The sequence below is a fragment of the Myotis lucifugus genome, unplaced genomic scaffold, assembly GCF_000147115.1.
Source record: "Myotis lucifugus unplaced genomic scaffold, Myoluc2.0 scaffold_51, whole genome shotgun sequence".
Taxonomy (NCBI): domain Eukaryota; kingdom Metazoa; phylum Chordata; class Mammalia; order Chiroptera; family Vespertilionidae; genus Myotis; species Myotis lucifugus.
In genome coordinates, this window is record NW_005871099.1 from 4,702,074 (window position 1) to 4,724,659 (window position 22,586).

The following is a 22,586-nucleotide window of genomic DNA, read 5'->3' on the forward strand; positions in this document are numbered from 1 at the left end:
TTCCGGACATCAGATCTAATTAGCATATTATGCTTTTATTATTATAGATATATATTTTTTTCTTCCTTCATGCTTTTCACCTTTTTAATTAGAGTTCTGTGACCTTCCCTTCTAGCCTTTCTAATTTTTATTTAAACAATTTTATATTTATTTTTCAAGAATATTGCCCTGACTGGTTTGGCTCAGTGGTTAGAGTGTCAGCCTGCGGACTCAAGGGTCCCAGGTTCGATTCCGGTCAGGGGCATGTGCCTTGGTTGCAGGCACATCCCCAGTGGGGAGTGTGCGGGAGGCAGCTGATCGATTTTTCTGGCTCTCTATCCCTCTCCCTTCCTCTCTGTAAAAAATCAATAAAATATATTTTATATTTTTTTAAAAAAGAATATTTCTTTTCTGTTTTTTTTTAAAAAACAACCTGAATTTTTTAAATGGATGCAATATGTGTTTGAATTTCTCTGGGACTGTGTGTTAGAGATTTGTTTGATTTTCAGTTTATTGGGTGTTTTTTTTTCCCCTCTAGGATTATTTGTAGTTTTTGTTCATCTTGGTGCTGTTTTTATATTGCGTAATCCTCGATTACATATTTATATTTATAAGTAGAGGATTCCATTGATTAATAGGTTAATTATAGGAAGCTGGCATGTCTTCTCAGCCACTGCATAAGTCTGTTTAACCAAAGGATCTTCCCTTTGCAGGACAGGGTTAGGTCTGTAGGTGCCTCATACAGATGGGCTTCACTTTAAGGTTCTGTGACAAGGAGTAAATAGGCAGTGCAGGGACCACCCAGAGGCCAGGCGGAAGATGGTACCTAGTGGTCAGCCCATAGGTATCCCATGCTGTCTCCAGGCAGGTGAGACAATTTCTTTACAGGTGAGGTTTGTGGTTTCAGTTTTGTGGTAAAGGCTGCTGCTACTCCACTCTGACAGGGCTGATGAGGATGACAGTGGGGGGCCCACTATTCTAAAGATGGACCTTCAAACTGCAGTTTATAATCACTTGCATTCCTACTCAGTGTATCTGCCAGCTTTCAGCTTGGAATTCTCTGGGTTCCTCACCTGCAGTCCTTTCCCATGTGCAGGGAGGTGCCGCTTCCTCATGCACCTTAGACCCCAGCAGGAGCCCATCCTCTGGGTCTCAGTGAGAAACTCATTAAGAATTCTGGTCTAGTGATGGCCTTTCCTTCTCATTCTTGGTGCTGTTGTAGATACAGTCCCTCTCGATCTTACATACTGTCATTTCAATGGAACTCTGACAAGGAAGGGAAGTACATGTGTGCTTAGTTCAAAACCTGGAACCAGAAGCCCATCCTGATCCTTTATTTTTGTCATTATTTTATCATCTGTATTTTTGTTGTAAGCTATCACAAATCTTTTGTGTAGTGAGGTTAGATTAAAATAAACTATTGAGTATCTACATTTGCCCTAAGAACAATTTTAGGTGCTGAGCAAGATGTAAACATGAGACCGGCCAGGGTGGCTTAGTGGTTGAGCATCGACCTATGAACCACGAGGTCGCGGTTTGATTCCCAGTCAGGGTACATGCCCAGGTTGTGGGCTTGATCCCCAGTGTGGGGTGTGTAGCAGGCAGCTGATCAATGATTCTTTCTCATCATTGATGTTTCTCTCTCTCTCTCTCCCTCTCCCTTCCCCTATGAAATCAATAAAAAAATATTTTTTAAAAAGATGTAAAAATGAGCAATTGGTGGCTCTAGCCTGTTTATAATCTACCTGTCCTTTAGACTAGCTAGAGTCCTATCTCTTCTAGACTCACCACAGCCCCAGTATAGCTATTTCCAAAATTTTTTGTCCATGTCATTAATTCGAATACAGCCAAGCGCTCCTTTTGAGCAGAAAGCTTATTTTTATAATCCTGGTTCTTTGAATAGGCTTAGTACTTAGTGAGTATTCAGAATATGTTATGTTGTGTGAATTAAATACTGTTTCTCATTTGTACCTATCTCTGAGTGACTGTAGCCCTGAAGCTTACCACCTTTCTCCTTGAAAACATTGTAAACTCCTGGAGGTTGGATCTGTGTCTTAATTTTTTTTCCTGTAACCTTTCAGCAGCTCACATAGTTTTTTATAACTAGAAGGCACTTAGTGTACTAGTAGGTTTACTGAATGATTGAATTGCAGTGGGAGGGACTAACCCCACTGTCATTGTAATTTCAGGTGCCTGTGACCTTTGATGATATCTCCATCTACTTTTCCACTCCAGAGTGGGAAAAGTTAGAAGAATGGCAAAAGGAACTTTACAAGAATATCATGAAGGGCAACTACGAGTCTCTCATCTCTATGGGTGAGGCTGAGTTGGCACCTTGTGAGTAGGTGATAGCAGCCCCAGGAGGGCTCAGAACAGGCCCTTTTCCTCCAGTGGTCCTCATTTTCATGCTGTCCTTACACACTTCAGATTCTGCTTCCAAGCCACAGATATCTAGTTCATACTTGCTAAATAGGAAATATAATTTCTCCTTGTGCCAAACATAGGACAGAGAATGAAGTTCAGAGCTATGCAGTGGTTTCCATGGGTAGCCTTCACTTTGGGAGGGCCTTGATTCCTCCCCTTGAGACACACTGTCACTCTTACTCAATGAAAGTAGCAGGTGGGCTGTGCCAAAGTATCCCGTGTACTTTTCCCACACATTACCTCTCCTCTTACCTATTTTCCTAACAGATATAGTTGGAGGTGAGTGGATGGGGAGAAGTGATCTATAATTTAAAAGAAATCTGCTTGGACTGTGGACCCCAAAGCCTTCAGCTCTCCCTGGCCAGTTGCTCAATGGTTAGCACGGGTTCAATCCCCCAGCTCCGGTCTGGGAGGCAACCAGTTGATGTGTCTCTCTCACATCGATGTTTCTCTCTCCCTTTCCCTCCACAGACCCTCTCTTCTTTCCACTCTCTCTTAAAAAAAAAAAAAAAGTCAATGGAAAAAATATCCTGGGGTAAAGATTTATAAAAAAAGCCTCAGCCGAAACCGGTTTGGCTCAGTGGATAGAGCGTCGGCCTGCGGACTGAAAGGTCCCAGGTTCGATTCCGGTCAAGGGCATGTACCTGGGTTGCGGGCACATCCCCAGTGGGAGATGTGCAGGAGGCAGCTGATCGATGTTTCTCTCTCATCGATGTTTCTAACTCTCTATCTCTCTCCCTTCCTCTCTGTAAAAAATCAATAAAATATATTTTTAAAAAAAAGCCTCAGTTCAACCTTGATGGCAGTTAGTTGTCATTCTGATTTATCTGTTTGTTACACCTCCTTTGCCTTCTTACTCCTAGATTATGCCATGAATCAGCCTGATGTCTTATCTCAGATTCAGCCAGAAGGAGAACATAATACGGAGGATCATGCGGGGCCAGAGGAAAGTGAGATTCCCACCGACCCCAGTGAAGGTAAACGAGAGGAAAGATTGGCCACTCCGTGTCTCCTGTATACCTGTCACCTAGATTTCATTGGTCAGAGATGATGGCTCAGGACTGAAGAAGCAGGCCTGGTGGCTTCTAGAGCCTCTCAGTGCCACAGCAACTAGACTGACTGGGTCAGTTAGAGAATGAGCGGAGAGACCACCTTGTCCCATGTCTTCACCCATCAGTACCACACATGTGAGCACTGCTAGTTGCATCCCATGACAAAGGTTGTGAACCCTAGTTATTTAGTAAAATAAACATGTCCTTAGGTGGCAGAACAAGCAGTGGTGCTCATCTGGAAGGAAAGTGCCTTCCGGGGAATGTACACCTGGTCACTGAGAAGTGCTGGGATCTTCAGGGTTCCTCAGAGAGATGCACTCAACCAAATGCTGCCCAGTGTGGGAACCAGCTATCATTAAGTAACCATCCCTAATATATTTTTTGTTAAGCTGCTTGGTTTTGTGTGGGAAAGACTGCTAGCCAATGTCCACCTCTGCTAGCAGAAAAATCCATGCCATTTTTGTTCTTTGCTGGATAGAAAGCTCACAGAAACCTCATCCTCCAGATGTCTCTACTAGATGAATGTACAACCCCCCTCTCCCCCTCCCCGTCTCATCTACTGTTATTTTATTCTAACATTTTATTACAAAAGATTTAAAGCAATCAGAAAAGTAAAAATAATTTTACATCGAACCTCTAGATACCTGTCACCTAGGTTTTACCACTAACATTTTATACTTTATCACATATATACCCATCTCTACACCCCTCTATCCATCAATTCATCCATTCTATTTTCATTATATTTCAAAATCAGTAGAGACATCAACACATGTCCCCCTACGTAGTTTAGCATGAATATCATTAATCTAGAGTTCAGTTTTGTTTTTTCTTTTTTTTTCTTTTTTTTATTGCTTAAAGTATTACAAAGGGTATTACATATGTCTCCTTTTTCCCCCCCGCCCTTGACAATCCCCTGGCCTCCCCTACCCCCCAATGTCTTATGTCCATTGGTTATGCTTATATGCATGCATATAAGTCTTTTGAGGTAAATTTTACATGTAATGAAGTGCTCAAATCTTAAATGAACATTCTCTCTGTGGTAAGGATATATCTGCCACACATTATTTTTAAGAATGTGTGAGTGATAGTATTTAGGCAATATAATAGGTTGAATTTGATTAATATCTATGTCATGAATATATGTAATGAGTCTTATCACAAATAGAGATGAGTGACTTGATCAGAAACATGCATTATTCTTATTCTACGTTATTAGTTACCTGACATAGCCCTCAGCAAGGATAAAATCAATGTGTCATTTTATTTTGGGGGATGAATGGAAAAGATATAAGTAATTTGGTTTTGTAATGATGTCTGAAAGTTTTATTTAGCTGCCATCTTGTCAACTTGTGGATAGTCAACCTATATATGTTTATACATTTTTAGTTAAAATTAAATAGTATAAGCTTTGAATTTACTTAATACTGTGGTTTGATTCTTTACAATTTAGTTTTCATTGGTGATTAACAACCTAAACATTTACCAGAACTTGAAGAGAGGAGTCTTAAGACTTGGACCAATCAATATATAGCACTGAAAAGCCCCTCAAGTTTGTCTATCTTTAGAACCCTTTATATTTCCCCCTTTTTATGTTTAACTATATCCGTGGTTCTCAACCTTCTGGCCCTTTAAATATAGTTCCTCATGTTGTGACCCAGCCATAAAATTATTTTCGTTGCTACTTCATAACTGTAATGTTGCTACTGTTATGAATCGTAATGTAAATATCTGATATGCAGAATGGTCTTAGGCGACCCCTGTGAAAGGGTCGTTCGACTGCCAAAGGGGTCGCGACCCACAGGTTGAGAACCGCTGAACTATATATTCAAGAGTTTATTAAGTCAGTTATTTTCTTTGTGTTGTTTCAACTGTCAGCTTGGCTAGTGAGAGGACGTTACATTGTCTCCTGTGTCCTTTCAGTACTACCTCAGTACTGTTTTCTTCAAACATGATTTTTTTCTTATGGAAATTTAAGCAATAAGTTATTACTTTTATCTGATTTATTTATTTATTTATTTATTATTTATTTATTGTTTTTTGGTTAATCCTCACCTGAGGACATTTTCCCATTGATTTTTTGAAAGAATTGAAGTGAGGGGGAGAGAGAGAGAGAGAGAAACATTGGTGTGAGAGAAACACATTGATTGATTGCCTCCTGCATGAGCCCCAACCAGGGCCAGAAATCGACCCTGTAACCAAGGTATGTGCCCTTTACTGGAATCAAACCTGAGACCCTTCAGTCAGTCGGCCGAATCTCTAACTATTGAGCCAAACCAGTAAGACAGTACTTGTTTGTTTGTTTGTTTGTTTGTTTGTTTTTAAAAATAGATCCTGGCTGGCATGGCTCAATGGTTGAGCATTGACCTATGCACCAGGAGGTCACGGTTTGATTCCCAGTCAGGGCACATGCCTGGGTTACGGGCTTGATCCCCAGTGTGGGTTGTGCAGGAGGCAGCCTATCAATGATTCTCTCTCATCATTGATGTTACTATCTCTCTCTCCCTCTCCCTTCCTCTCTGAAATCAATAAATATATATTTTTTAAAAGTTCCAGGCTGTGTTTGGGGTCCCAAGACCACCTTCAGGTTCGGTAACTCACTAGGAGGACATACAGGACTCAGCATATAGTCATGCTCAGGGCTAAGATTTATTGCAGCAAAAGGACACAAAGGAAACCAGCAAAGATAAAAGGCACAAGGCAAAGTCTGGAGGAAACTGGAGCTTCCAGAGGCCTCTGCTCTGTAGAGGACTCACTCAATTTCTCTAGCATGGGGTTGTGACACTTGCAGAGTGTTGTCTCTCAGAGAAACCGATTAGAGACTCAGCACCCAATGTTTTCATGGGAGATGGGCATGTAGGCACCCTCTGCCGAACACATACCAAAATTCCAGACTTCCGAGAGGAAAGCAGGTGTTCAGCATAAACCACATATACATTGTAGGCCCCCTGAGGCACTCTTAACATTTAGGGAAAGTTTTACGTCAGTATAGGCAACTGTTTGCCAGCCAGGGGCCAACCTTGCAAGCAGGTCTTTCTAACAGAGGCCTATGTAGATTTCTGCTCTCCTTACACATTAAAAACACCCTGGTTCCTTTCAGTGGAGAATAGAATTAAACCGTCTGGTCCTTAAGGTGCATAACAGATCATTTCACATGAATATTAGGTGGAGGATACTAATTCTAGACCACTTCAGTGACAGAACTAGCAAAATATCTTTTTGATAGATTATTCTCCACTTTAACTACTTAAATCCTTTTTCATCTTATTCTACACCTGATCTTGGCCAAAAGGCCAAGAAGCAATCATCTTATTCCCATAATTCTTATAAAATAAAACCCATAATTTATTATTGTATTCCATGGAGCTTTCAGAAGTACATTGTGATTAAATAAAAACATATGTGTAGAATGGAATTAATTTTATACTCTCCATCACCATTGTCTAAATCCGATGAAGGGAAAGATAAATTATTATATCCTTATATGGAATAGTCTTTGATACCTAGTATCTTAGATAAAATTGCATGCAATTAGAGAATGTTATATGGAATAGTCTTTGATACCTAGTATCTTAGATAAAATTGCATGCAATTAGAGAATGGGAGAATACAAAAAAATAAAAAGTTGAAATTTTCTGAAATTCTTCTTTAATTCTATTACTAGGACTAAACTGCAGACCAGCTGTGTGTATGTGGCCATTATTTGGTCACTGGTAGGTTTTGTTTTGTTTTAATCCTCATCTGAACATATGTACTTTTTACTTATTTTTTTAGAGAGAGAAACATTGATGTGAGAGAGAAACATCGATCACGTTGCCTCCCGTACACGCCCTGACTGGGGATCAAACCCACAATCTAGGTATGTGCCCTAACTGGGAATTGAACCTGCAACCTTTTGGTGCATGCTCCAATCAACTGAGCCATTCGGCCAGGGTGGTTACTGATAATTTTAAAACTGAACTCCAGGTTTTTAAAATTCTTTTGAGAAAAACAAGAGGGTCAGATGGGATAATTACTAAAAGTCATTATCCAGCCAAGAATGACCCAAAAGTAAAATATATTTATTTCTAAATCTTGTGGTCCTGAGGAGACTTCTTCTTCTTTTTTTTTTTTAAGAAATGGCCTGTTTTGGGTGGGTTTTTTTAAAATTATTTTTAATTTTCAATTACAGTTGACATACAATATTATTAGTTTCAGGTGTACGAGCCAGTGATTAGACATTATATAACTTACTAAGTGATCACCCTGATAAATCTAGTAAGCATCTGATACATAATTATTATAGTACTAGAGGCCCGATGCACGAAATTTGTGCAAGGGTAGGCCTTCCTTCCCCTGACTGCCGGGACCAACTTCCCTCTGGCACCGGGGACCTGGGCTTGCTTCCCTCCAGCTGCTGGCAGGCACCCGGGACCCAGGCCGGCTTTCCTCTGGCTGCCCGCAGGCACCAGCTTCCCCCAGAAGGACGTCCGGTCTAATTAGCATATCACCCTTTTATTATTATAGAATATTGACTATATACCTTGTGTTGTACTGTACATCCCTGTAACTATTCTGTAACTACCAATTTCTACTTCTTAATCCCTTCACTTTTTCCACCCATCCCTCCAACCCCACTTCCCATCTGGCAACCATCAAAATATTCTCTATCTATGGGTCAGTTTCTGTTGTGCTTGTTTGTTCATATTGTTCTTTATGTTCCACATATAAGTGAAGTCATCTGGCAGTTGTCTTCCTCTGTCTGACTCATTTCACTCAGAATAATACCGTCTGGGTTCATCCAGGGTGTTGCAGGTGGCAGCATTTCATCTTCTTTATGGCTGGGTAGTATCCCATTGTGTACATGCACCACCTCTCCATCCACTCATCTGTCGATGGACACTTAGGTTGCTTCCATATCTTGCCTATTGTAAGTAATATGTGTTTCGATTTAGGGTTTTAGGTTTCTTTGGATAAATACCCCGAAGTGGATCCTTCTTTGTCTCTTGTTATATAGCCTTTGTTTTAAAGTCTATTTTATCTGTTGTAAGTATTGCTACCTCAGCTTTTTTTGTGTATCCATTTTCATGAAATGTCTTTTTCTATCCCTTTACTTTCAGTTTGTATGTGTCTTTCCATCTGACGTGAGCTGGGGAGACTTTGATCATCTTTGTTTTAGGTGTATCACCATTATCCCATGTTTCTTCCTCTTCACTCTGGTCCGGCAAGACCATCTTTTCATAAGCAAAATCAGTGATTAAGGCACATCCCAATATAATCCTTTTATTTTAGTTTATCCTATTTGAGAACAAGAATCATCCTGGAAATGATAAAACTTAAAGATTTTGAATTATTACACAAATACTTAACACATTCACCTATTACAGCTCCACACCTGTTTCACAGAAAGTTTCAAAATATTAATTTTTATATTTTTACCCATGGTATTTGCATGTATCAAATATTTTTTGTCTGCTTAAGCTTTAAGCCTTAAGGAGTCAGATCTCAGTACCAGTTTTAACTCAGTTTATATCTTTGTATACATCCCAGAACCTCAAGGTTCCAGCTCCGTTCAGACAGCATGGCCCTTATCTGTTTAAAACATACACACAACACAAAATCAGATTTCCTCATAGTTAAAATAATAGTCAACCAGTGTGCTGCCGGAACCGGTTTGGCTCAGTGGATCAGACTTTCTATTATTGACTACCTCTCAAACCTTAAAACCTCAGCATTTATCACCTTCCTCTTACCTGGTCAGTATTCAGTTTTTCTGGATTCTCTTGCTTTTTCCAGACCCTGTTGTTGGCATAAACTAATGATTTCGCGTTCATTTTGTATGTTTTTAAGTGTCCACTGTTGGGATTCCTGAGGCCTGTGAGGAATGTGCTTTGAGTGCCATTGTGGTGACCTGGCCAGCAGTTGCCATACTGTCACCACACAGGTATCTGTATCAGTCCTGTATCTTAGTATCCAAGTTCTCCTGATCTTTTATTTATAAAAGGTCCTCAGGTTATATACTCCCACCACTTTCACCACACTGTAGTTGATATAACCGAATTCTATGCACTGTAGGGTTAAGACCTAATTATTTAATCCAGTAAATATTAACTTACTTATACTGATCTAGTTAAGTGACCAGAGAAACTTTTAGCATCATTATTCAAAAAGTATGGTTAGCTTTCTGGGATTTCCCAAGTTTAATGAAGACATACATAGCCAATGAACTGTATTAACAACCTACACTTCTAGACAACTGGCTTAGTTTTTTTCAGTTCTGCATAGCTTTTATGGTCGGCCGCTGACTAATATTGTACCCAAAGGTTGGAGAGAATCCAAATGCCCATCAATAGGAAATTCTTGAATAAACAGTGGTACAGCTACACAGAACAGCTATGAGAAGGAATGAGAAAGATCTCTAAGGCTGCCGTGGACATGTCCAGAATATACTGTCAATGAAAAAAATGCAAGGTACAGCCCAGTTTGTCTAGGTATGTAAAAAAATCAAGGTACAGCACAGTTTGTCTAGTATGCCACATAAAGGGGGGAAAATATCAAGATGTATACATACTTGCTTATATTTTCACAAAGAAACAATGGAAGATTAGAACAAAAACCAGTAAGAACAGCTATCTATTTAGGGAGAAAGAGACTAGAAGTGGAAACTAGACCTCTCTGAATGTACTGTTTTATAGGGTTTTATTGTTGTTGTTGTTATTGTTGTTGTTTTTAATCCTCACTCGAGGATATGTTTTGTTGATTTGAGAGAGAGAAAGAAACATCAATGTGAGAGAGAAACATCGATCAGTTGCCTCCCATATGCACCGCGACCAGGGACTGAACCTGCAACCTAGGTATATGCCCTGACTGGGAATCGAACCCATAACCTTTTTGGTGTACAAAACAGTGCTCTAAGCAACTGAGCCACCTGGCCAGGGCTACAGTTTTGATTTTGTAAATATTTTACTTAAATTTTTTAAGATCATGTTAATGTCATTAGGAACCAAAATTTTCAGGGTGAGAGAGAAAAGATACAAGTATTAAATCAAAGGATTTAATTAAAATCTTATAATCTTAAATATGAATATAAACTCATGACACTTTCCTTTTTCTAAAAGGTATGTCTTTTATAGCTCCATCCATTGAAAAGTAGAAGCAGTGACAACCTATTAGCAGTTAGCATCCTTATCATCCAGAGTGTGGTGTCTAAATTCCATTGATTGTGTGCTTGGAATGTCCAAGGTGAACCTGAGATAGTTTGTCATATCAGAAATGGGAAAAAACCCACAGATGTTTGATGATGCGAAATGACAGAGAGCAGATCTGAGGGGGCTCCTGCTGGCCAAAGTAAGGACCATTTGAGTATTAAAAAGAATAATGACTACAGTGGATTGGAGCTCATCAAATATATAACGTTCTATGAGTTTGTAATGATAAAAACAAATGTCAGAGCCACTTGAATTACTTTGAGGTTTTTGAGAGCACTAACTTGTTACTCAGAAAATTGATGCAGAGAAGCAATTAAGCATTTTTTAAAGGCTTTTTATTTATTTTTGGAGAGAGAGAAACATCACTGAGAGCAAAACATCAACATTGATCGGCTGCCTCCTGTACACCCCCTGCCAGGGATTGAGCCCACAACTCAGGCATGTGCCCTGAGTGAGAATCAAACTGGACACCCAACCAACTGAGCCACACTGGTCAGGGCAGCAATTAAACATTCTAAAAGTCTCGTATCGTTGAAGAGAAAGTTCATCCTATGGATGTCTGTTAAAAGATCCTTTTCCTTATACTTAGCCTTTCCCCTCTGCTTCTTTCTTTATATGTGTGTATATAAAACCTGAAAGAAAAAGAAAAGTTAAGGTCAGAGCATGTTTAATACATTTCAACCTTGTAGCTCAAAATGGGATGTTGGAAAGGGCTAAAACCTGTGTCCAGTCTCTGTGTAACCTGACTATCTTTGGGCCTTAGTTTTGTTCAAGCTCTTATTTCTGCTTGGGGTATACCTTTAGATTTCAGTGGTCTCTGACTCAAAGGCATTGGGAAAACCAGTGCGTCCTCAATTTCTAAGGATAAAGCCATAACCTGCCTATAAGGCTTTTCTGAGAAATACCAGTAATATAGAGAGCATGAATTTACTCTCTGGACCTTGTCAGCTTGCCAGCTTGTTCTTTTAGTCCAAAAAAGGTTATATAGGCCTCAGCTGGAATAGCAAGCATAGCTGTTTCTTGCTGACCAGATGAGGCATGTTATAAGCTTCTGGAGGCTTTTCTTTCTGAAAGAACCTCCAAGGTCTGAGGGACTTATAAACACTATTTTCCCCCACCCCAGCATTCAGGAAACAAAGACCTGTGTAATTTAATAGGCAAAGGTAATATGATGTCTTAGAGAGAGCCTAGAATTGGGAACCTGAAAAATATGTTTCTGAGGCGTCAGGTCTGTATTTAAACTTAACCTAACTTTGTAATTCTGGAAGTATATTTGTTTTTTAATTAACATTTAAGAAAAAAATTGCTGGACATCCTTGTTTCTTTGTGTTTTTTTCTGCTATATTTTAAAGTAAATTATTGAACATAAGGTACTTACCATAAATATTTATTATCTATTTAACTTCTGTGGGCCCTCTACTTAAATGGAGAGAATATTCCTTATTTCATAAAAAAGCTATGAAACAAAAAATGGAAATATATTTTTTTAAATATATTTTATTGATTTTTTTACAGAGAGGAAGGGAGAAGGATAGAGAGTTAGAAACATCGATGAGAGAGAAACATCGACCAGCTGCCTCCTGCACACCCCTACTGGGGATATGCCCGCAACCAAGGTAACATGCCCTTGACTGGAATCGAACCTGGGACCTTTCAGTCCCCAGGCCAACGCTCTGTCCACTGAGCCAAACCGGTTAGGGCAAAAATGGAAATATTTTTAAAGTAATTGTGCTAATGAAATGTAAGGTACTATTGATTTTAGATTATTTCTTTTCTTTTTTTTTTTTTGGAAAATGTATTTTTATTGATTTCAGAGAGGAAGGGAGAGAGAGAAACATCAATGATGAGAGAGAATCATTGATCTGCTGCCTCCTGCATGCCCCCTGTTGGGGATTGAGCCCGTAACCCAGGCATATGCTCTTTTTTTTTTTTTTTTTTAATATATTTTATTGATTTTTTTTTATACAGAGGAAGGGAGAGGGATAGAGAGTTAGAAACATCGATGAGAGAGAAATATTGATCAGCTGCCTCCTGCACACCCCCTACTGGAGATGTGCCCACAACCAAGGTACATGCCCTTGACCGGAATCGAACCTGGGACCCTTCAGTCCGCAGGCCGATGCTCTATCCACTGAGCCAAACCGGTTAGGGCAAGGCAGGCATATGCTCTTGACCGAAATCGAACCCTTCAGTCTACAGGCCGACGCTCTATCCTTTGAGCCATACTGGCTTGGGCAATTTTAGATTATTTATGGGTGTCATCTCCAAAATAAAAATGTACTTGTTTTGAAATGGGCTCACTGAAAATAGTGAATCAAGCTGAGTACATCATGTAAAAATAAATTTGGCTTCATTTTGAACTAGTTCTCTAAGTGTTGTAAGCATTTTTTAAAGGCTGACTCCATTTTGTTGTTATAGTTAAATTTGGGCAAAATGTGTAGTATTCAACAAACCAACATGATTATTTTCACTTTCTTATTCAAGTCCCTGAAGGCCATTCTCTTTTCCCCCCACAAATAGAGCCTGTCATTTCAACATCAGATATTCTGTCTTGGATTAAACAAGAGGAAGAGCCCCAGGTTGGGCCCCCACAGGAGTCCAAGCAGAGTGACATATACAAGGGTACCTATGCTGGTGAGTAATTCATCGAAGAGACCTTCATGCCCAAGTCCAGCTTTGCCAGGACTGACTGAAGACACAGCAGTGAAATGGGTTGTGGAGGCAAGGAGGTGAGAGAAGAATGGGAAAAGGGGGAAAAAAGACATACTCAAGTAAGTTAGAAATGAAACAAATCAAATTAAGATACATTTAAAGTGAGAAAACACACTCTTTTTAAAAAGGAATATTTTTATTGATTTCAGAGAGGAAAGGAGAGGTAGAGAGTGATAGAAACATCAGTGATAAGAGAGAATCATTGATTGGCTGCCTTCTGCACACCCTACACTGGGGATCGAGCCCACTTCCCCGGGCCCCAACCAGGACTCAAACCATGGCCTCCTGTTTCATAGGTCAACGCTCAACCACTGAGCCACGCCGGCTGGGCAAGAAAACACACTCTTAAGTGTAAAGACAAATTAGAATTGTCAGAGGAAGAAAATAAGTGCATACAGATAGACCGAAAATATGAGGATGGGGAAAGACAGAAGAACATTTAAAGATCATGGAGAAAGAATAGAACAAAAAGCGGGGAGGGGAGCAGGACAAGCAGTGGAGACAAAAGTATCATTGGGGAAGCACAAATGGGACTATGGATAAAGAGCTGGCCCTCGGGGAAATGATGAAGGGAAACAAAACAAATTATCTTTCTTTTAAGGTAGGTAGCACCATCTTTATTTTGCTATCTGAATTATAGAAGAGAATCTCAAGATCAGAAGGTACCTGATTGTTTACACAACCTGACTTTTAATAGCCTCTATGCCCTATGTTCTTTCAGAATCTAGGAAATAAGACAGTTTCTGTTCTTCAAGATATTTATATTGGGGACACACATCAATACTAGGCCTGCCTGTTGTTAAGTGTCAGGGGTGAGTGGGATGGGTGACTTATATACAAGAAATGAGAAGTTTGGAGAATATGCATTGGTTTCAGTTTACATTTTTAGATAAGGCCTAAAGAAGGAGGTGAAGCCAGAACTGGGCCCTGGATGGTTGGTATGAAGTGCTGGGTATAATTTGGAAGAGGGTGGATGCATTCTACAAAAGGAAGGGCAGAGTAAGCAGAGATGTGAAGCAGAAATGTGTACATCATTTTCAGGGACAGTAAAGAGAGAGCTAGCAATCGTGAAGGATTTATCTGGCAGAATACAGGAATGGGAGTAGATTAATACATGAGTTTAGGCCTGTCACAATAGGCAACAGAGACTCTTGCAAAGTTTGTGAGCAGAGGAGGAACATAATGAAAGTAATGCTGGGAAGATTGATGCCAAGGTTGTTCCTTTCCAAACAGGGAGCATTGAAGATGTTCAGTAGTAAATTCTCTGATGATTTGCCACAGGCACCATGGATGGCTTGATGATTATCTCAGCCCTACACTGAGCTTCTTATCGGAGCCAGCTGAGAACACACTCACGACACTCAGTTGCTGTGAGACTTTTGGTGGGTATGACTCTGAGTCCTTTCTTTCAGATGAACAGCTTGTCATCAAAGCCGAAGGCCTTTCCAGAGCCTCCTTGTGCCCCGAGGTTCCAGTCACCTTCTCTTCTCCACCACCAGCAGCAGCAAAGGATACTTTTTCAGATGTGGCTTTCAAAGGCCAGCAACCTGCATCCATGACACCTTTTGTACATCCAGCCACTGACCTGGCAGAAGCCTCTGAGGGACAAGTGACGTTCACTCAGTTGGGTAGCTATCCCCTGCCGCCCCCTGCTGGAGAGCAGATGTTCTCATGCCACCACTGTGGCAAGAGCCTCAGCCAAGACATGTTGCTGACCCACCAGTGTAGCCACACTGGTGAGCACCCCTTATCCTGTGCCCAGTGTCCCAAGCACTTTTCTCAGCAAGCCGAGCTTGGCAGCAACCCCCAGGCCCATGCCAATGAGACGCCCCCCACCTGCCCGCACTGCGCCAGGACTTTCACTCACCCGTCAAGACTCACCTATCACCTCCGGGTCCATAGCAGCACTGAGCGCCCTTTCCCCTGTCCTGATTGCCCCAAGCGCTTTGCAGACCAGGCCCGCCTCACCAACCACCGGCGAGCTCACGCCAGCGAGAGGCCCTTCCGCTGCACGCAGTGTGGCCGGAGCTTCAGCCTGAAAATCAGCCTCCTGCTCCACCAGCGCGGGCATGCGCAGGAGCGGCCTTTCTCCTGCCCGCAGTGTGGCATTGACTTCAATGGCCACTCGGCCCTGATCCGCCACCAGATGATCCACACAGGCGAGCGTCCTTACCCGTGCACTGACTGCAGTAAGAGCTTTATGCGCAAGGAGCACCTGCTGAACCACCGGCGGCTGCACACGGGCGAGCGGCCCTTCAGCTGCACGCAATGCGGCAAGAGCTTCATCCGCAAGCACCACCTCATGAAGCACCAGCGCATCCACACGGGCGAGCGGCCCTACCCCTGTGCCTACTGCGGCAGGAGCTTCCGCTACAAACAGACGCTTAAGGACCACTTACGTTCAGGCCACAACGGAGGCTGTGGGGGTGAGAGTGACCCATCTGGACAGCCACCTGACCCCCCAGGTCCTCTCTTAACGGGGCTCGAAACCTCTGGCCTAGGCGTTAACACTGAAGGTCTAGAGGCCAATCAGTGGTATGGGGAGGGTAGTGGAGGGGGAGTTTTGTGAACCTCCCTCCCGGTTATCCATGCTCACCCAGGACAAGAGAAAGGGGCATGAGCCCCTCCACTCCTGAAGTAATCACTATTGATTGGTATGTTGATGCATTTGGGGTCCTGTACACTTGACTAGAGACATGCTTGAGTTTGGGAACTTCACAGCATACAAGTATACCACTTTTTTTTAACATTTTTTTTATTTCAGAGAGGAAGGGAGAGAGATAGAAACTACAGTGATGCAAGAGAATCATTGATTGGCTGCCTCCTGCATGGCTCTCACTGGGGATGGAGCCCGCAACCCAGGCATGTGCCCTGACCAGGAATTGAACCGTGAGCTCCTGGTTCATAGGTCGACACTCAACCATTGAATCACCCTGGCTTGGCCAAGAATAACACATTTTGAAACACAGAAAGAGCCCAGCATCCCCATCTTTTCAAAAAATGAGACCTAAGCAGAAATTGCAGAGAGAGGAAAACATGATTTGGCCTTTGGTAATTCATGACAGGGTAATAGATTGAGGATGATTGCAGCTCTGGGTAGAGACAGTTACATGGGAAGAACCTCCAAAGCCTGAAGCCCATCTGAGGCAGAGCCTTTCATTAGTCCCCTGATGATAAGACAGTTGTTGGAAGAAAGTACTCCAGCCTCAGTCCATAGTCCTGCTCCTTCCAATGCTAGCTAAAGTCCACTCATGTGCTAATGGACTGTCTTCCCAAATGATAGCTCAATACGGCCTTCCTAGACTAATTCTTTTTAAGTACATTTTGTTAAATATTGGGTGAGCAAGAAATCTGACTTTAAAAGCTTCTTGAGAACAGTGCTTAACTTTCACCAGCTTGATTTGCAGCATTAAGCCTCTCACTGGCATTTAAACTGCCAGAAACCTCTGCCGAGTTCCTGGTCTAAAAAGTTTGGAACAGTGTACTCAGCCCCAGCTGTAAAAGCTAGAAATCCCAGAGAAATGATGACAGCCTAACCTTTATGCCTGAACCATGTTTCTTAGAGGTACTTCCAGTTCTTGTTATTTATAAGCCAATAAGATGGCTTTTCTATTTCTAGTGTCTGATATTCTTGACAGTCCTCAGCAAAAAAAATCACAGCACTTTCCAAAAGCATTATGGAGTTTCAGAAAAGCTAGGTACACTGGCACACCCAGCTTTTGTCTCAGTAGTGAGGTGTTGGTGTGATAATGCAACTTTCTTGAGCTGTTAGAAAATATTCACCCATCTGGCCATTCCCGAGTTGGCAGTGGACAGATTGAGGGATTTCATAGATCACTGAGAGCTAAGCACCAGATGCAGACAGGGATAGCCTCTTCCTGCTGGTTTTGCTTTTAGGGACCTTGGCTACCATGTGTCCTTTTGTCAGGGTCATTCATTCCCCTGGGAGCATCTGAGCCTTGTGCTGCTCCTAAGTGGCTTTGCAATTGGGCGCAAGTCCCTTCTTTTCCTTTACAGATCTCATATTTTCATCTGCAAAGTGAGGCTTGTGAAAGAGAAAAAGTGAGCTTCTAAGAAAAATTTTTTTTTAGATCTTGTGATACATTGCTTCTTCTGCCAAAATCCTCTCTCTGTCTCTGGCTTCTATCCAGGCAAAGCCAAATAAGAAGCAAAATCAAAGCAGAGACATTCCTGCTGAAACTTGACTGAAATCAATTTGATTTGTTATTTTACTCCTGCTTGGAGCCTGAGGTGGAAGGCAGAGAATACAGAAACCCTAAGTCTTAGGCAGAAAAGCTGTTTATATCCACACTCTTTTGTTTCCCCTGATCTTCCTGAGATGCCTGGAAACAAGGTCTGCGAGTACTTAGGACACTTTGTTTATGAAATAGTAAGGGAAGGACTCATTTTTTCCTTATCACCTAGCACAGCCTTTACCCTGCCTGGTTGTGCATAACCACACCAGGAAAAAGCGTCTTTACCCCAGCCAGCTTTGCCTCTAGGAAGGCTCTGTCTGAACATGCTGCTCTTCAGATAATCACAGTGATATCATCTACTCTGTGATAGTCACAGTACCAGGAATCATGTGAAGTGATGAAGAAACCCAGGGGTATAGAACAAACCAGGACATGAGGAACAGAATGCTGGCATAGTGGGAGCTTTCTAACTAGGATCTAGACTCGTACTCTGAGAAAATTGGGGGGTTCTGGGAATTCTAGTTTCACAGGTAACCCACTAGGAACATGAGTGGGAGGTCCAGCTCTGGTTTCCACCCTGATCTTAAAGAAAAGGGAGAAGAATTAAAAGTATTACCTTTAGGTGGTATGTTCCCTTTTCTGAACAGATTTAAGCATTTAACCACAGGATGCTGGAGAAGGAATTCTAGGTATGATGTTGGACTAGGTAATATGGAAAGTTCTTTTTTACTCAGTGATTTACTGAGGACATGGAGCTTACTAACAAAAGAGACCTGTGGGTTAAAATGCTGCAGAAAGATGGAGGTAGGGGGTTTTCCTAATCTTTGGCCCTGGTACACACTAGACGTTCGACTATGGTGCATTCTGGTCTCCTCTCCCTCCACCAGGCCATCTCCAAATTGGAGAGTTTGCATAAAATTCAAGAATGGGTAAGTAAAATGGATCAGTGGAAAAGATTTCAGTGTATGGAGAAGCTTGGTCCAGCCAGGGCTCCTGAGTGAAACCAGGCATTTAACTGAGCAGTTAAAGAAGTACCCGTGGATTGGGTGTCATGAGCAGATTTGATAGGAAAGAGGAAAAGCCAGAAACATGCTCATTAGGCTGCCCTCTGGACTAAGAAATCTGTACTATCACATAAATGGGCACCATCTCACTGGAGTGGATCCAGGTGTTGACTGTAACCAGATTCACTCTGCTTACTAGGTTTTTTCATTGTCACCATAAGATGAACCTATGTTTCAGCCACAGATGTGGAAATAAATGGAAGTTTATCTAGAAAGTGAAAGCTGATGACTGCTCCTTTCTGCTGGATATTTGATGTTGGTTACACCATAGTTGGGCTCTTGCTAGAGCAGTGCTTTATATAACTTCCCTCATCAGGAACAGTCCAGAGTTCCCACTGAAGGGCTGCTGGGCTGCTCTTTGGAGCATTTTTGAGAGATTGAGTATCCCTGCCTATCTCAACTATGACCAGACCCTATGCCCTACTGGGGCATAACAGATGCTCACTGTCTGTCTGCAGAAGCCTTGTTGGTATAAAGGACCCACGTCCCTTTATCTGTTCATTCTAAATGGTATGGAGAACCCAAATTTTTTTTTCTAATGATGCCCCTGACCAGAATCGAGCCCACAACCTTTCAGTTCACGGTCCAACATTCTAACCACTGAGAAAACTGGCTAAGGCAGAACCCAAATTTCTGCTCGGATTTCTCTTGAGGAAGGGCAGGAAAGCACCTCATCCCTTCCTCAACAGCTAGCGCCCAAGGGCTGCTCAGTAGCAATGAATAAAAGCAAGTCTTCCCACAAGGCTCTCATAGACCAGGGACTCTGTTATCTTCAGATACATGTTTTATCGGTGTGCTTGATATCTTTGATCCTGTTCCCTTCACTCTACAAAGCAAACAGCATTGTACACAGAGGACATTCTTTGACTAGGGAAGTGTCAAGCTCTTACAAGCAGAAGGTAGTCAAGTTAGGTCAGGTCGGGGATGGGAGGGAGTGGGAGCGGGCAGTGTGCAAGGCCTTAATTTGAGGCCACATCACGTGGGTTAGTACAGCTTCATGGTTTAGAGCATGGACTCAGACCTAGATTCAAGTCCTGGTATCAGCAAAAGTAACATACTGATCATGCATTATTTAACCATCATGGGCCTAGTTTCTTATCTGTAAAATAGGGAGAAGGATACCTCTGTCTCTGAGGTGTTAGGTTAGGGGATACCTGTGAAAGTGCGGAGCACGGAGCCTGACACGTAGAAGGTGTCAGAATGGCAGCCATCAAGAGGGGTGCAGGACCAACCAGAGAGGGCCACGCAGCCTGAAGTGGTGTCAAGAACCAAGGCCGCGCTGAAACCGGTTTGGCTCAGTGGATAGAGCGTCGGCCTGCGGACTGAAAGGTCCCAGGTTCGATTCCGGTCAAGGGCATGTGCCTGGGTTGCAGGCACATCCCCAGTAGGAGATGTGCAGGAGGCAGCTGATCGATGTTTCTAACTATCTCTCTCCCTTCCTCTCTGTAAGAAATCAATAAAATATATATTTAAAAAAAAAAAAAAAGAAGAAGAACCAAGGCCGCTCTACGGAATCATGGGATTTTTTTTTTTTTTTTAAGTACATGGTTCTTAATGTCTCATCTTTTTACTTCCATGCAGCCTGTTCTGTTACTCCATCTTTTCTGTACTTCTGGCTCCCACAAGTTCCTGTGTGCCATAATACCATGTGGCTCCGGTTCCCTTGGTTTTTCTTAGTTCAGATTCTAAGGTGTGGGGTCTGGCCCTGTCCTTTCTATATCAGGCCACAGAAGTTTACAGCCAACCCTTGGATTGGCTGCCCGTCGGTTACGTGCTCATCTTGGTTCAGTCAGCTGTAGTCAGGAGGGACGATCTTGTGGTCCTTGCACCAGGATCTGTGACTTGGGAATGGGCAGACAGTGGCACAGTATGGCATGTCCAATACTACCAGGGGAGGAGAGCACCTGCTTCACCTGCATGAGGGTCTCTTAAAAGACTTCTACTTCATGAGCACTATCAGAGACTAGAGCTTGTTATTGTCTCTCATAAAGGGCCCGAGAGATGCTGTTTAAATAACTTGCAAAAGGAGTAATTTGTCACTTTGTAGGGTTCTGGTCCTGCTCCAATTTTTTTTTAAAGTGTGTGTAACTCCGACCATATATATGTAATTAACAATGGTTGTTCTAGGTGTGTGTAAAACACACACACATACAATGACTTTTGTCAACTTGGCCAAATTGCCTCTTCAAAACAAAAAATTATTTCAGCCCTGGCTGGTTTGGCTCAGTGGATGGACCTGGCGGGGGGGGGGGGGGGGGTCCCGGGTTCGATTCCGGTCAAGGGCATGTACCTTGGTTTTGGGCACATTGCCAGTGGGGGGTGTGCAGGAGGCAGCTGATCGGTGTTTCTCTCTCGTCGATGTTTCCAACTCTCTATCCCTCTCCCTTCCTCTCTGTAAAAAAAATCAATAAAATATAAAAAAAATTATTTCAGTCCTAAGACCATCCACTAAATGCAGAAAGGTACAGTCTAATCAAGGAAGCCGAAGAGCAGTGTGCTGCAATGCTCTGAAAATTGCCAGGTTACATTTCAAATAAAAGAGTTGCTAAAACCTCAGTGGGCAACGTGGCTTTGTTTCTGTTTATTATCAAAGCCAGTATTTGCTGTGAAATCTTGAAACCGGTCTAAAAATTCAGCCACCCAAGAATGGAGGCCACATGCAGTTAGGGATGTGGCTACTCCATGAATAATTGTACAGTGGGAAGACCACCTGAGCAGGGGTTAAAAATGGGATTCTGGTCTTAGCTAAAGATTCTCTACCTTCCTGGTACGGAGCAAGCCACTTAATTTGTGGAGATCTCATTTTCTTAATTCTAATGTGCACATTGAACAAAATGGTAATGTAAGGTCACGTCCACCTCTAAAATCATAGACTTCAAGATTTCACTTCCTGGTCCTTCCTGATCTGGTTTCTCTCCAGCTTCTGCCACACTAAGTGATTGCTTCCACCCAACAGAATGAGCACCTTGATGAGTTAGGCATCATTACTGAACAGCCTCATTCTACTAGTATCTTTATTATAATACTCCAAAGCCACACAAACTGACAAAATGTTAGCAAAACCATAAACTTTTGTTTTAAATACCCAGTATGCAGTTGATTGCATTTTTTAAGGCTAGGAAAACACACCAAATTAACAATGGTTTTTCTAGGGTGCTGGGGTTATTCAGTGGTTATTTTCCCCTGTAAATTCTGTGTCATGTAAAATATCTTGTGTATAGCATTCAGAGAGGAAGGAAGAGGGAGAGACAGAAATATCAATGATGAGAGAGAATCATTTATTGGCTGCCTCCTGCACACCCCCTACTGGGGATTGAGCTCGCAACCAGAACATGTGCCCTTGACTGAATCAAATCCGGGACCCTTCAGTCCGCAGGCTGATGCTCTGCCCACTGAGTAAAACCAGCTAGGGAGTGTATAACATTCTTAATGCTTTTATAAGAACATGCATTATTTTAGTGGGAATGGTCCTGGAAATGAAGTCAGGAGGCCAGAGTTTTAATCTTGCTTTGATTTGTCATGTGTAATGTGAGAATAATGCACATTTTACTAACTTTACATTGGTGGTGTGAGGCTCAAATGAGGGGTGGTCTTAAAAAGTGCTTTAAAACATATTAAAGGCCCGAGAAGCAAGTGTTGCTACAGTAGATGCAGAAGAATTACTTGCTGACCAGGTAAACAGTCTCTAGATGTCAGTGCTCCTCATTCAGGATTGGACAGTGGTTGCTTCTTCACTTCCAGTTTGCCTGTGCTGGCTGGTGGGGAGAAGCTGCCTGGGATTGCCATTTGGGAAGCAGTGGAAAGGGAAGTGCGTGTGGGCAGAGATTGAAAACAAAGTGGGATGCAGAAGATACCAGGTTGACCTGTATCCCGTAATGTGTTGACTTTTACCAGCAACTTATGCAAGATCACCAGTTGTACGTATATGAGGAATTGTAACAAATCGGGGAGGCAGGCACATCACTGGAGAGA

General features: G+C 42.2%; 2 protein-coding genes across 2 annotated transcripts in view; both read left to right on the forward strand.

Annotated features, from left to right (window-relative positions):
* Window positions 1-18,835, forward strand: part of ZNF398 (zinc finger protein 398) — a 27,162-nt gene extending 8,327 nt beyond the window's left edge. Inside the window, exons 4-7 of the mRNA XM_014455826.2 lie at window positions 2,169-2,295; window positions 3,267-3,380; window positions 13,163-13,276; window positions 14,767-18,835. Of these exons, the coding sequence (XP_014311312.2) occupies window positions 2,169-2,295; window positions 3,267-3,380; window positions 13,163-13,276; window positions 14,767-15,923 (1,512 nt within the window). The 3' untranslated portion in view covers window positions 15,924-18,835. The remainder of the gene's footprint in view (window positions 1-2,168; window positions 2,296-3,266; window positions 3,381-13,162; window positions 13,277-14,766) is intronic.
* The window catches only part of ZNF282 (zinc finger protein 282), a 38,024-nt gene continuing 33,842 nt past the window's right edge, over window positions 18,405-22,586 (forward strand). The window contains 1 exon segment of the mRNA XM_023753812.1: window positions 18,405-18,479. Within this exon segment, the coding sequence (XP_023609580.1) occupies window positions 18,405-18,479 (75 nt within the window).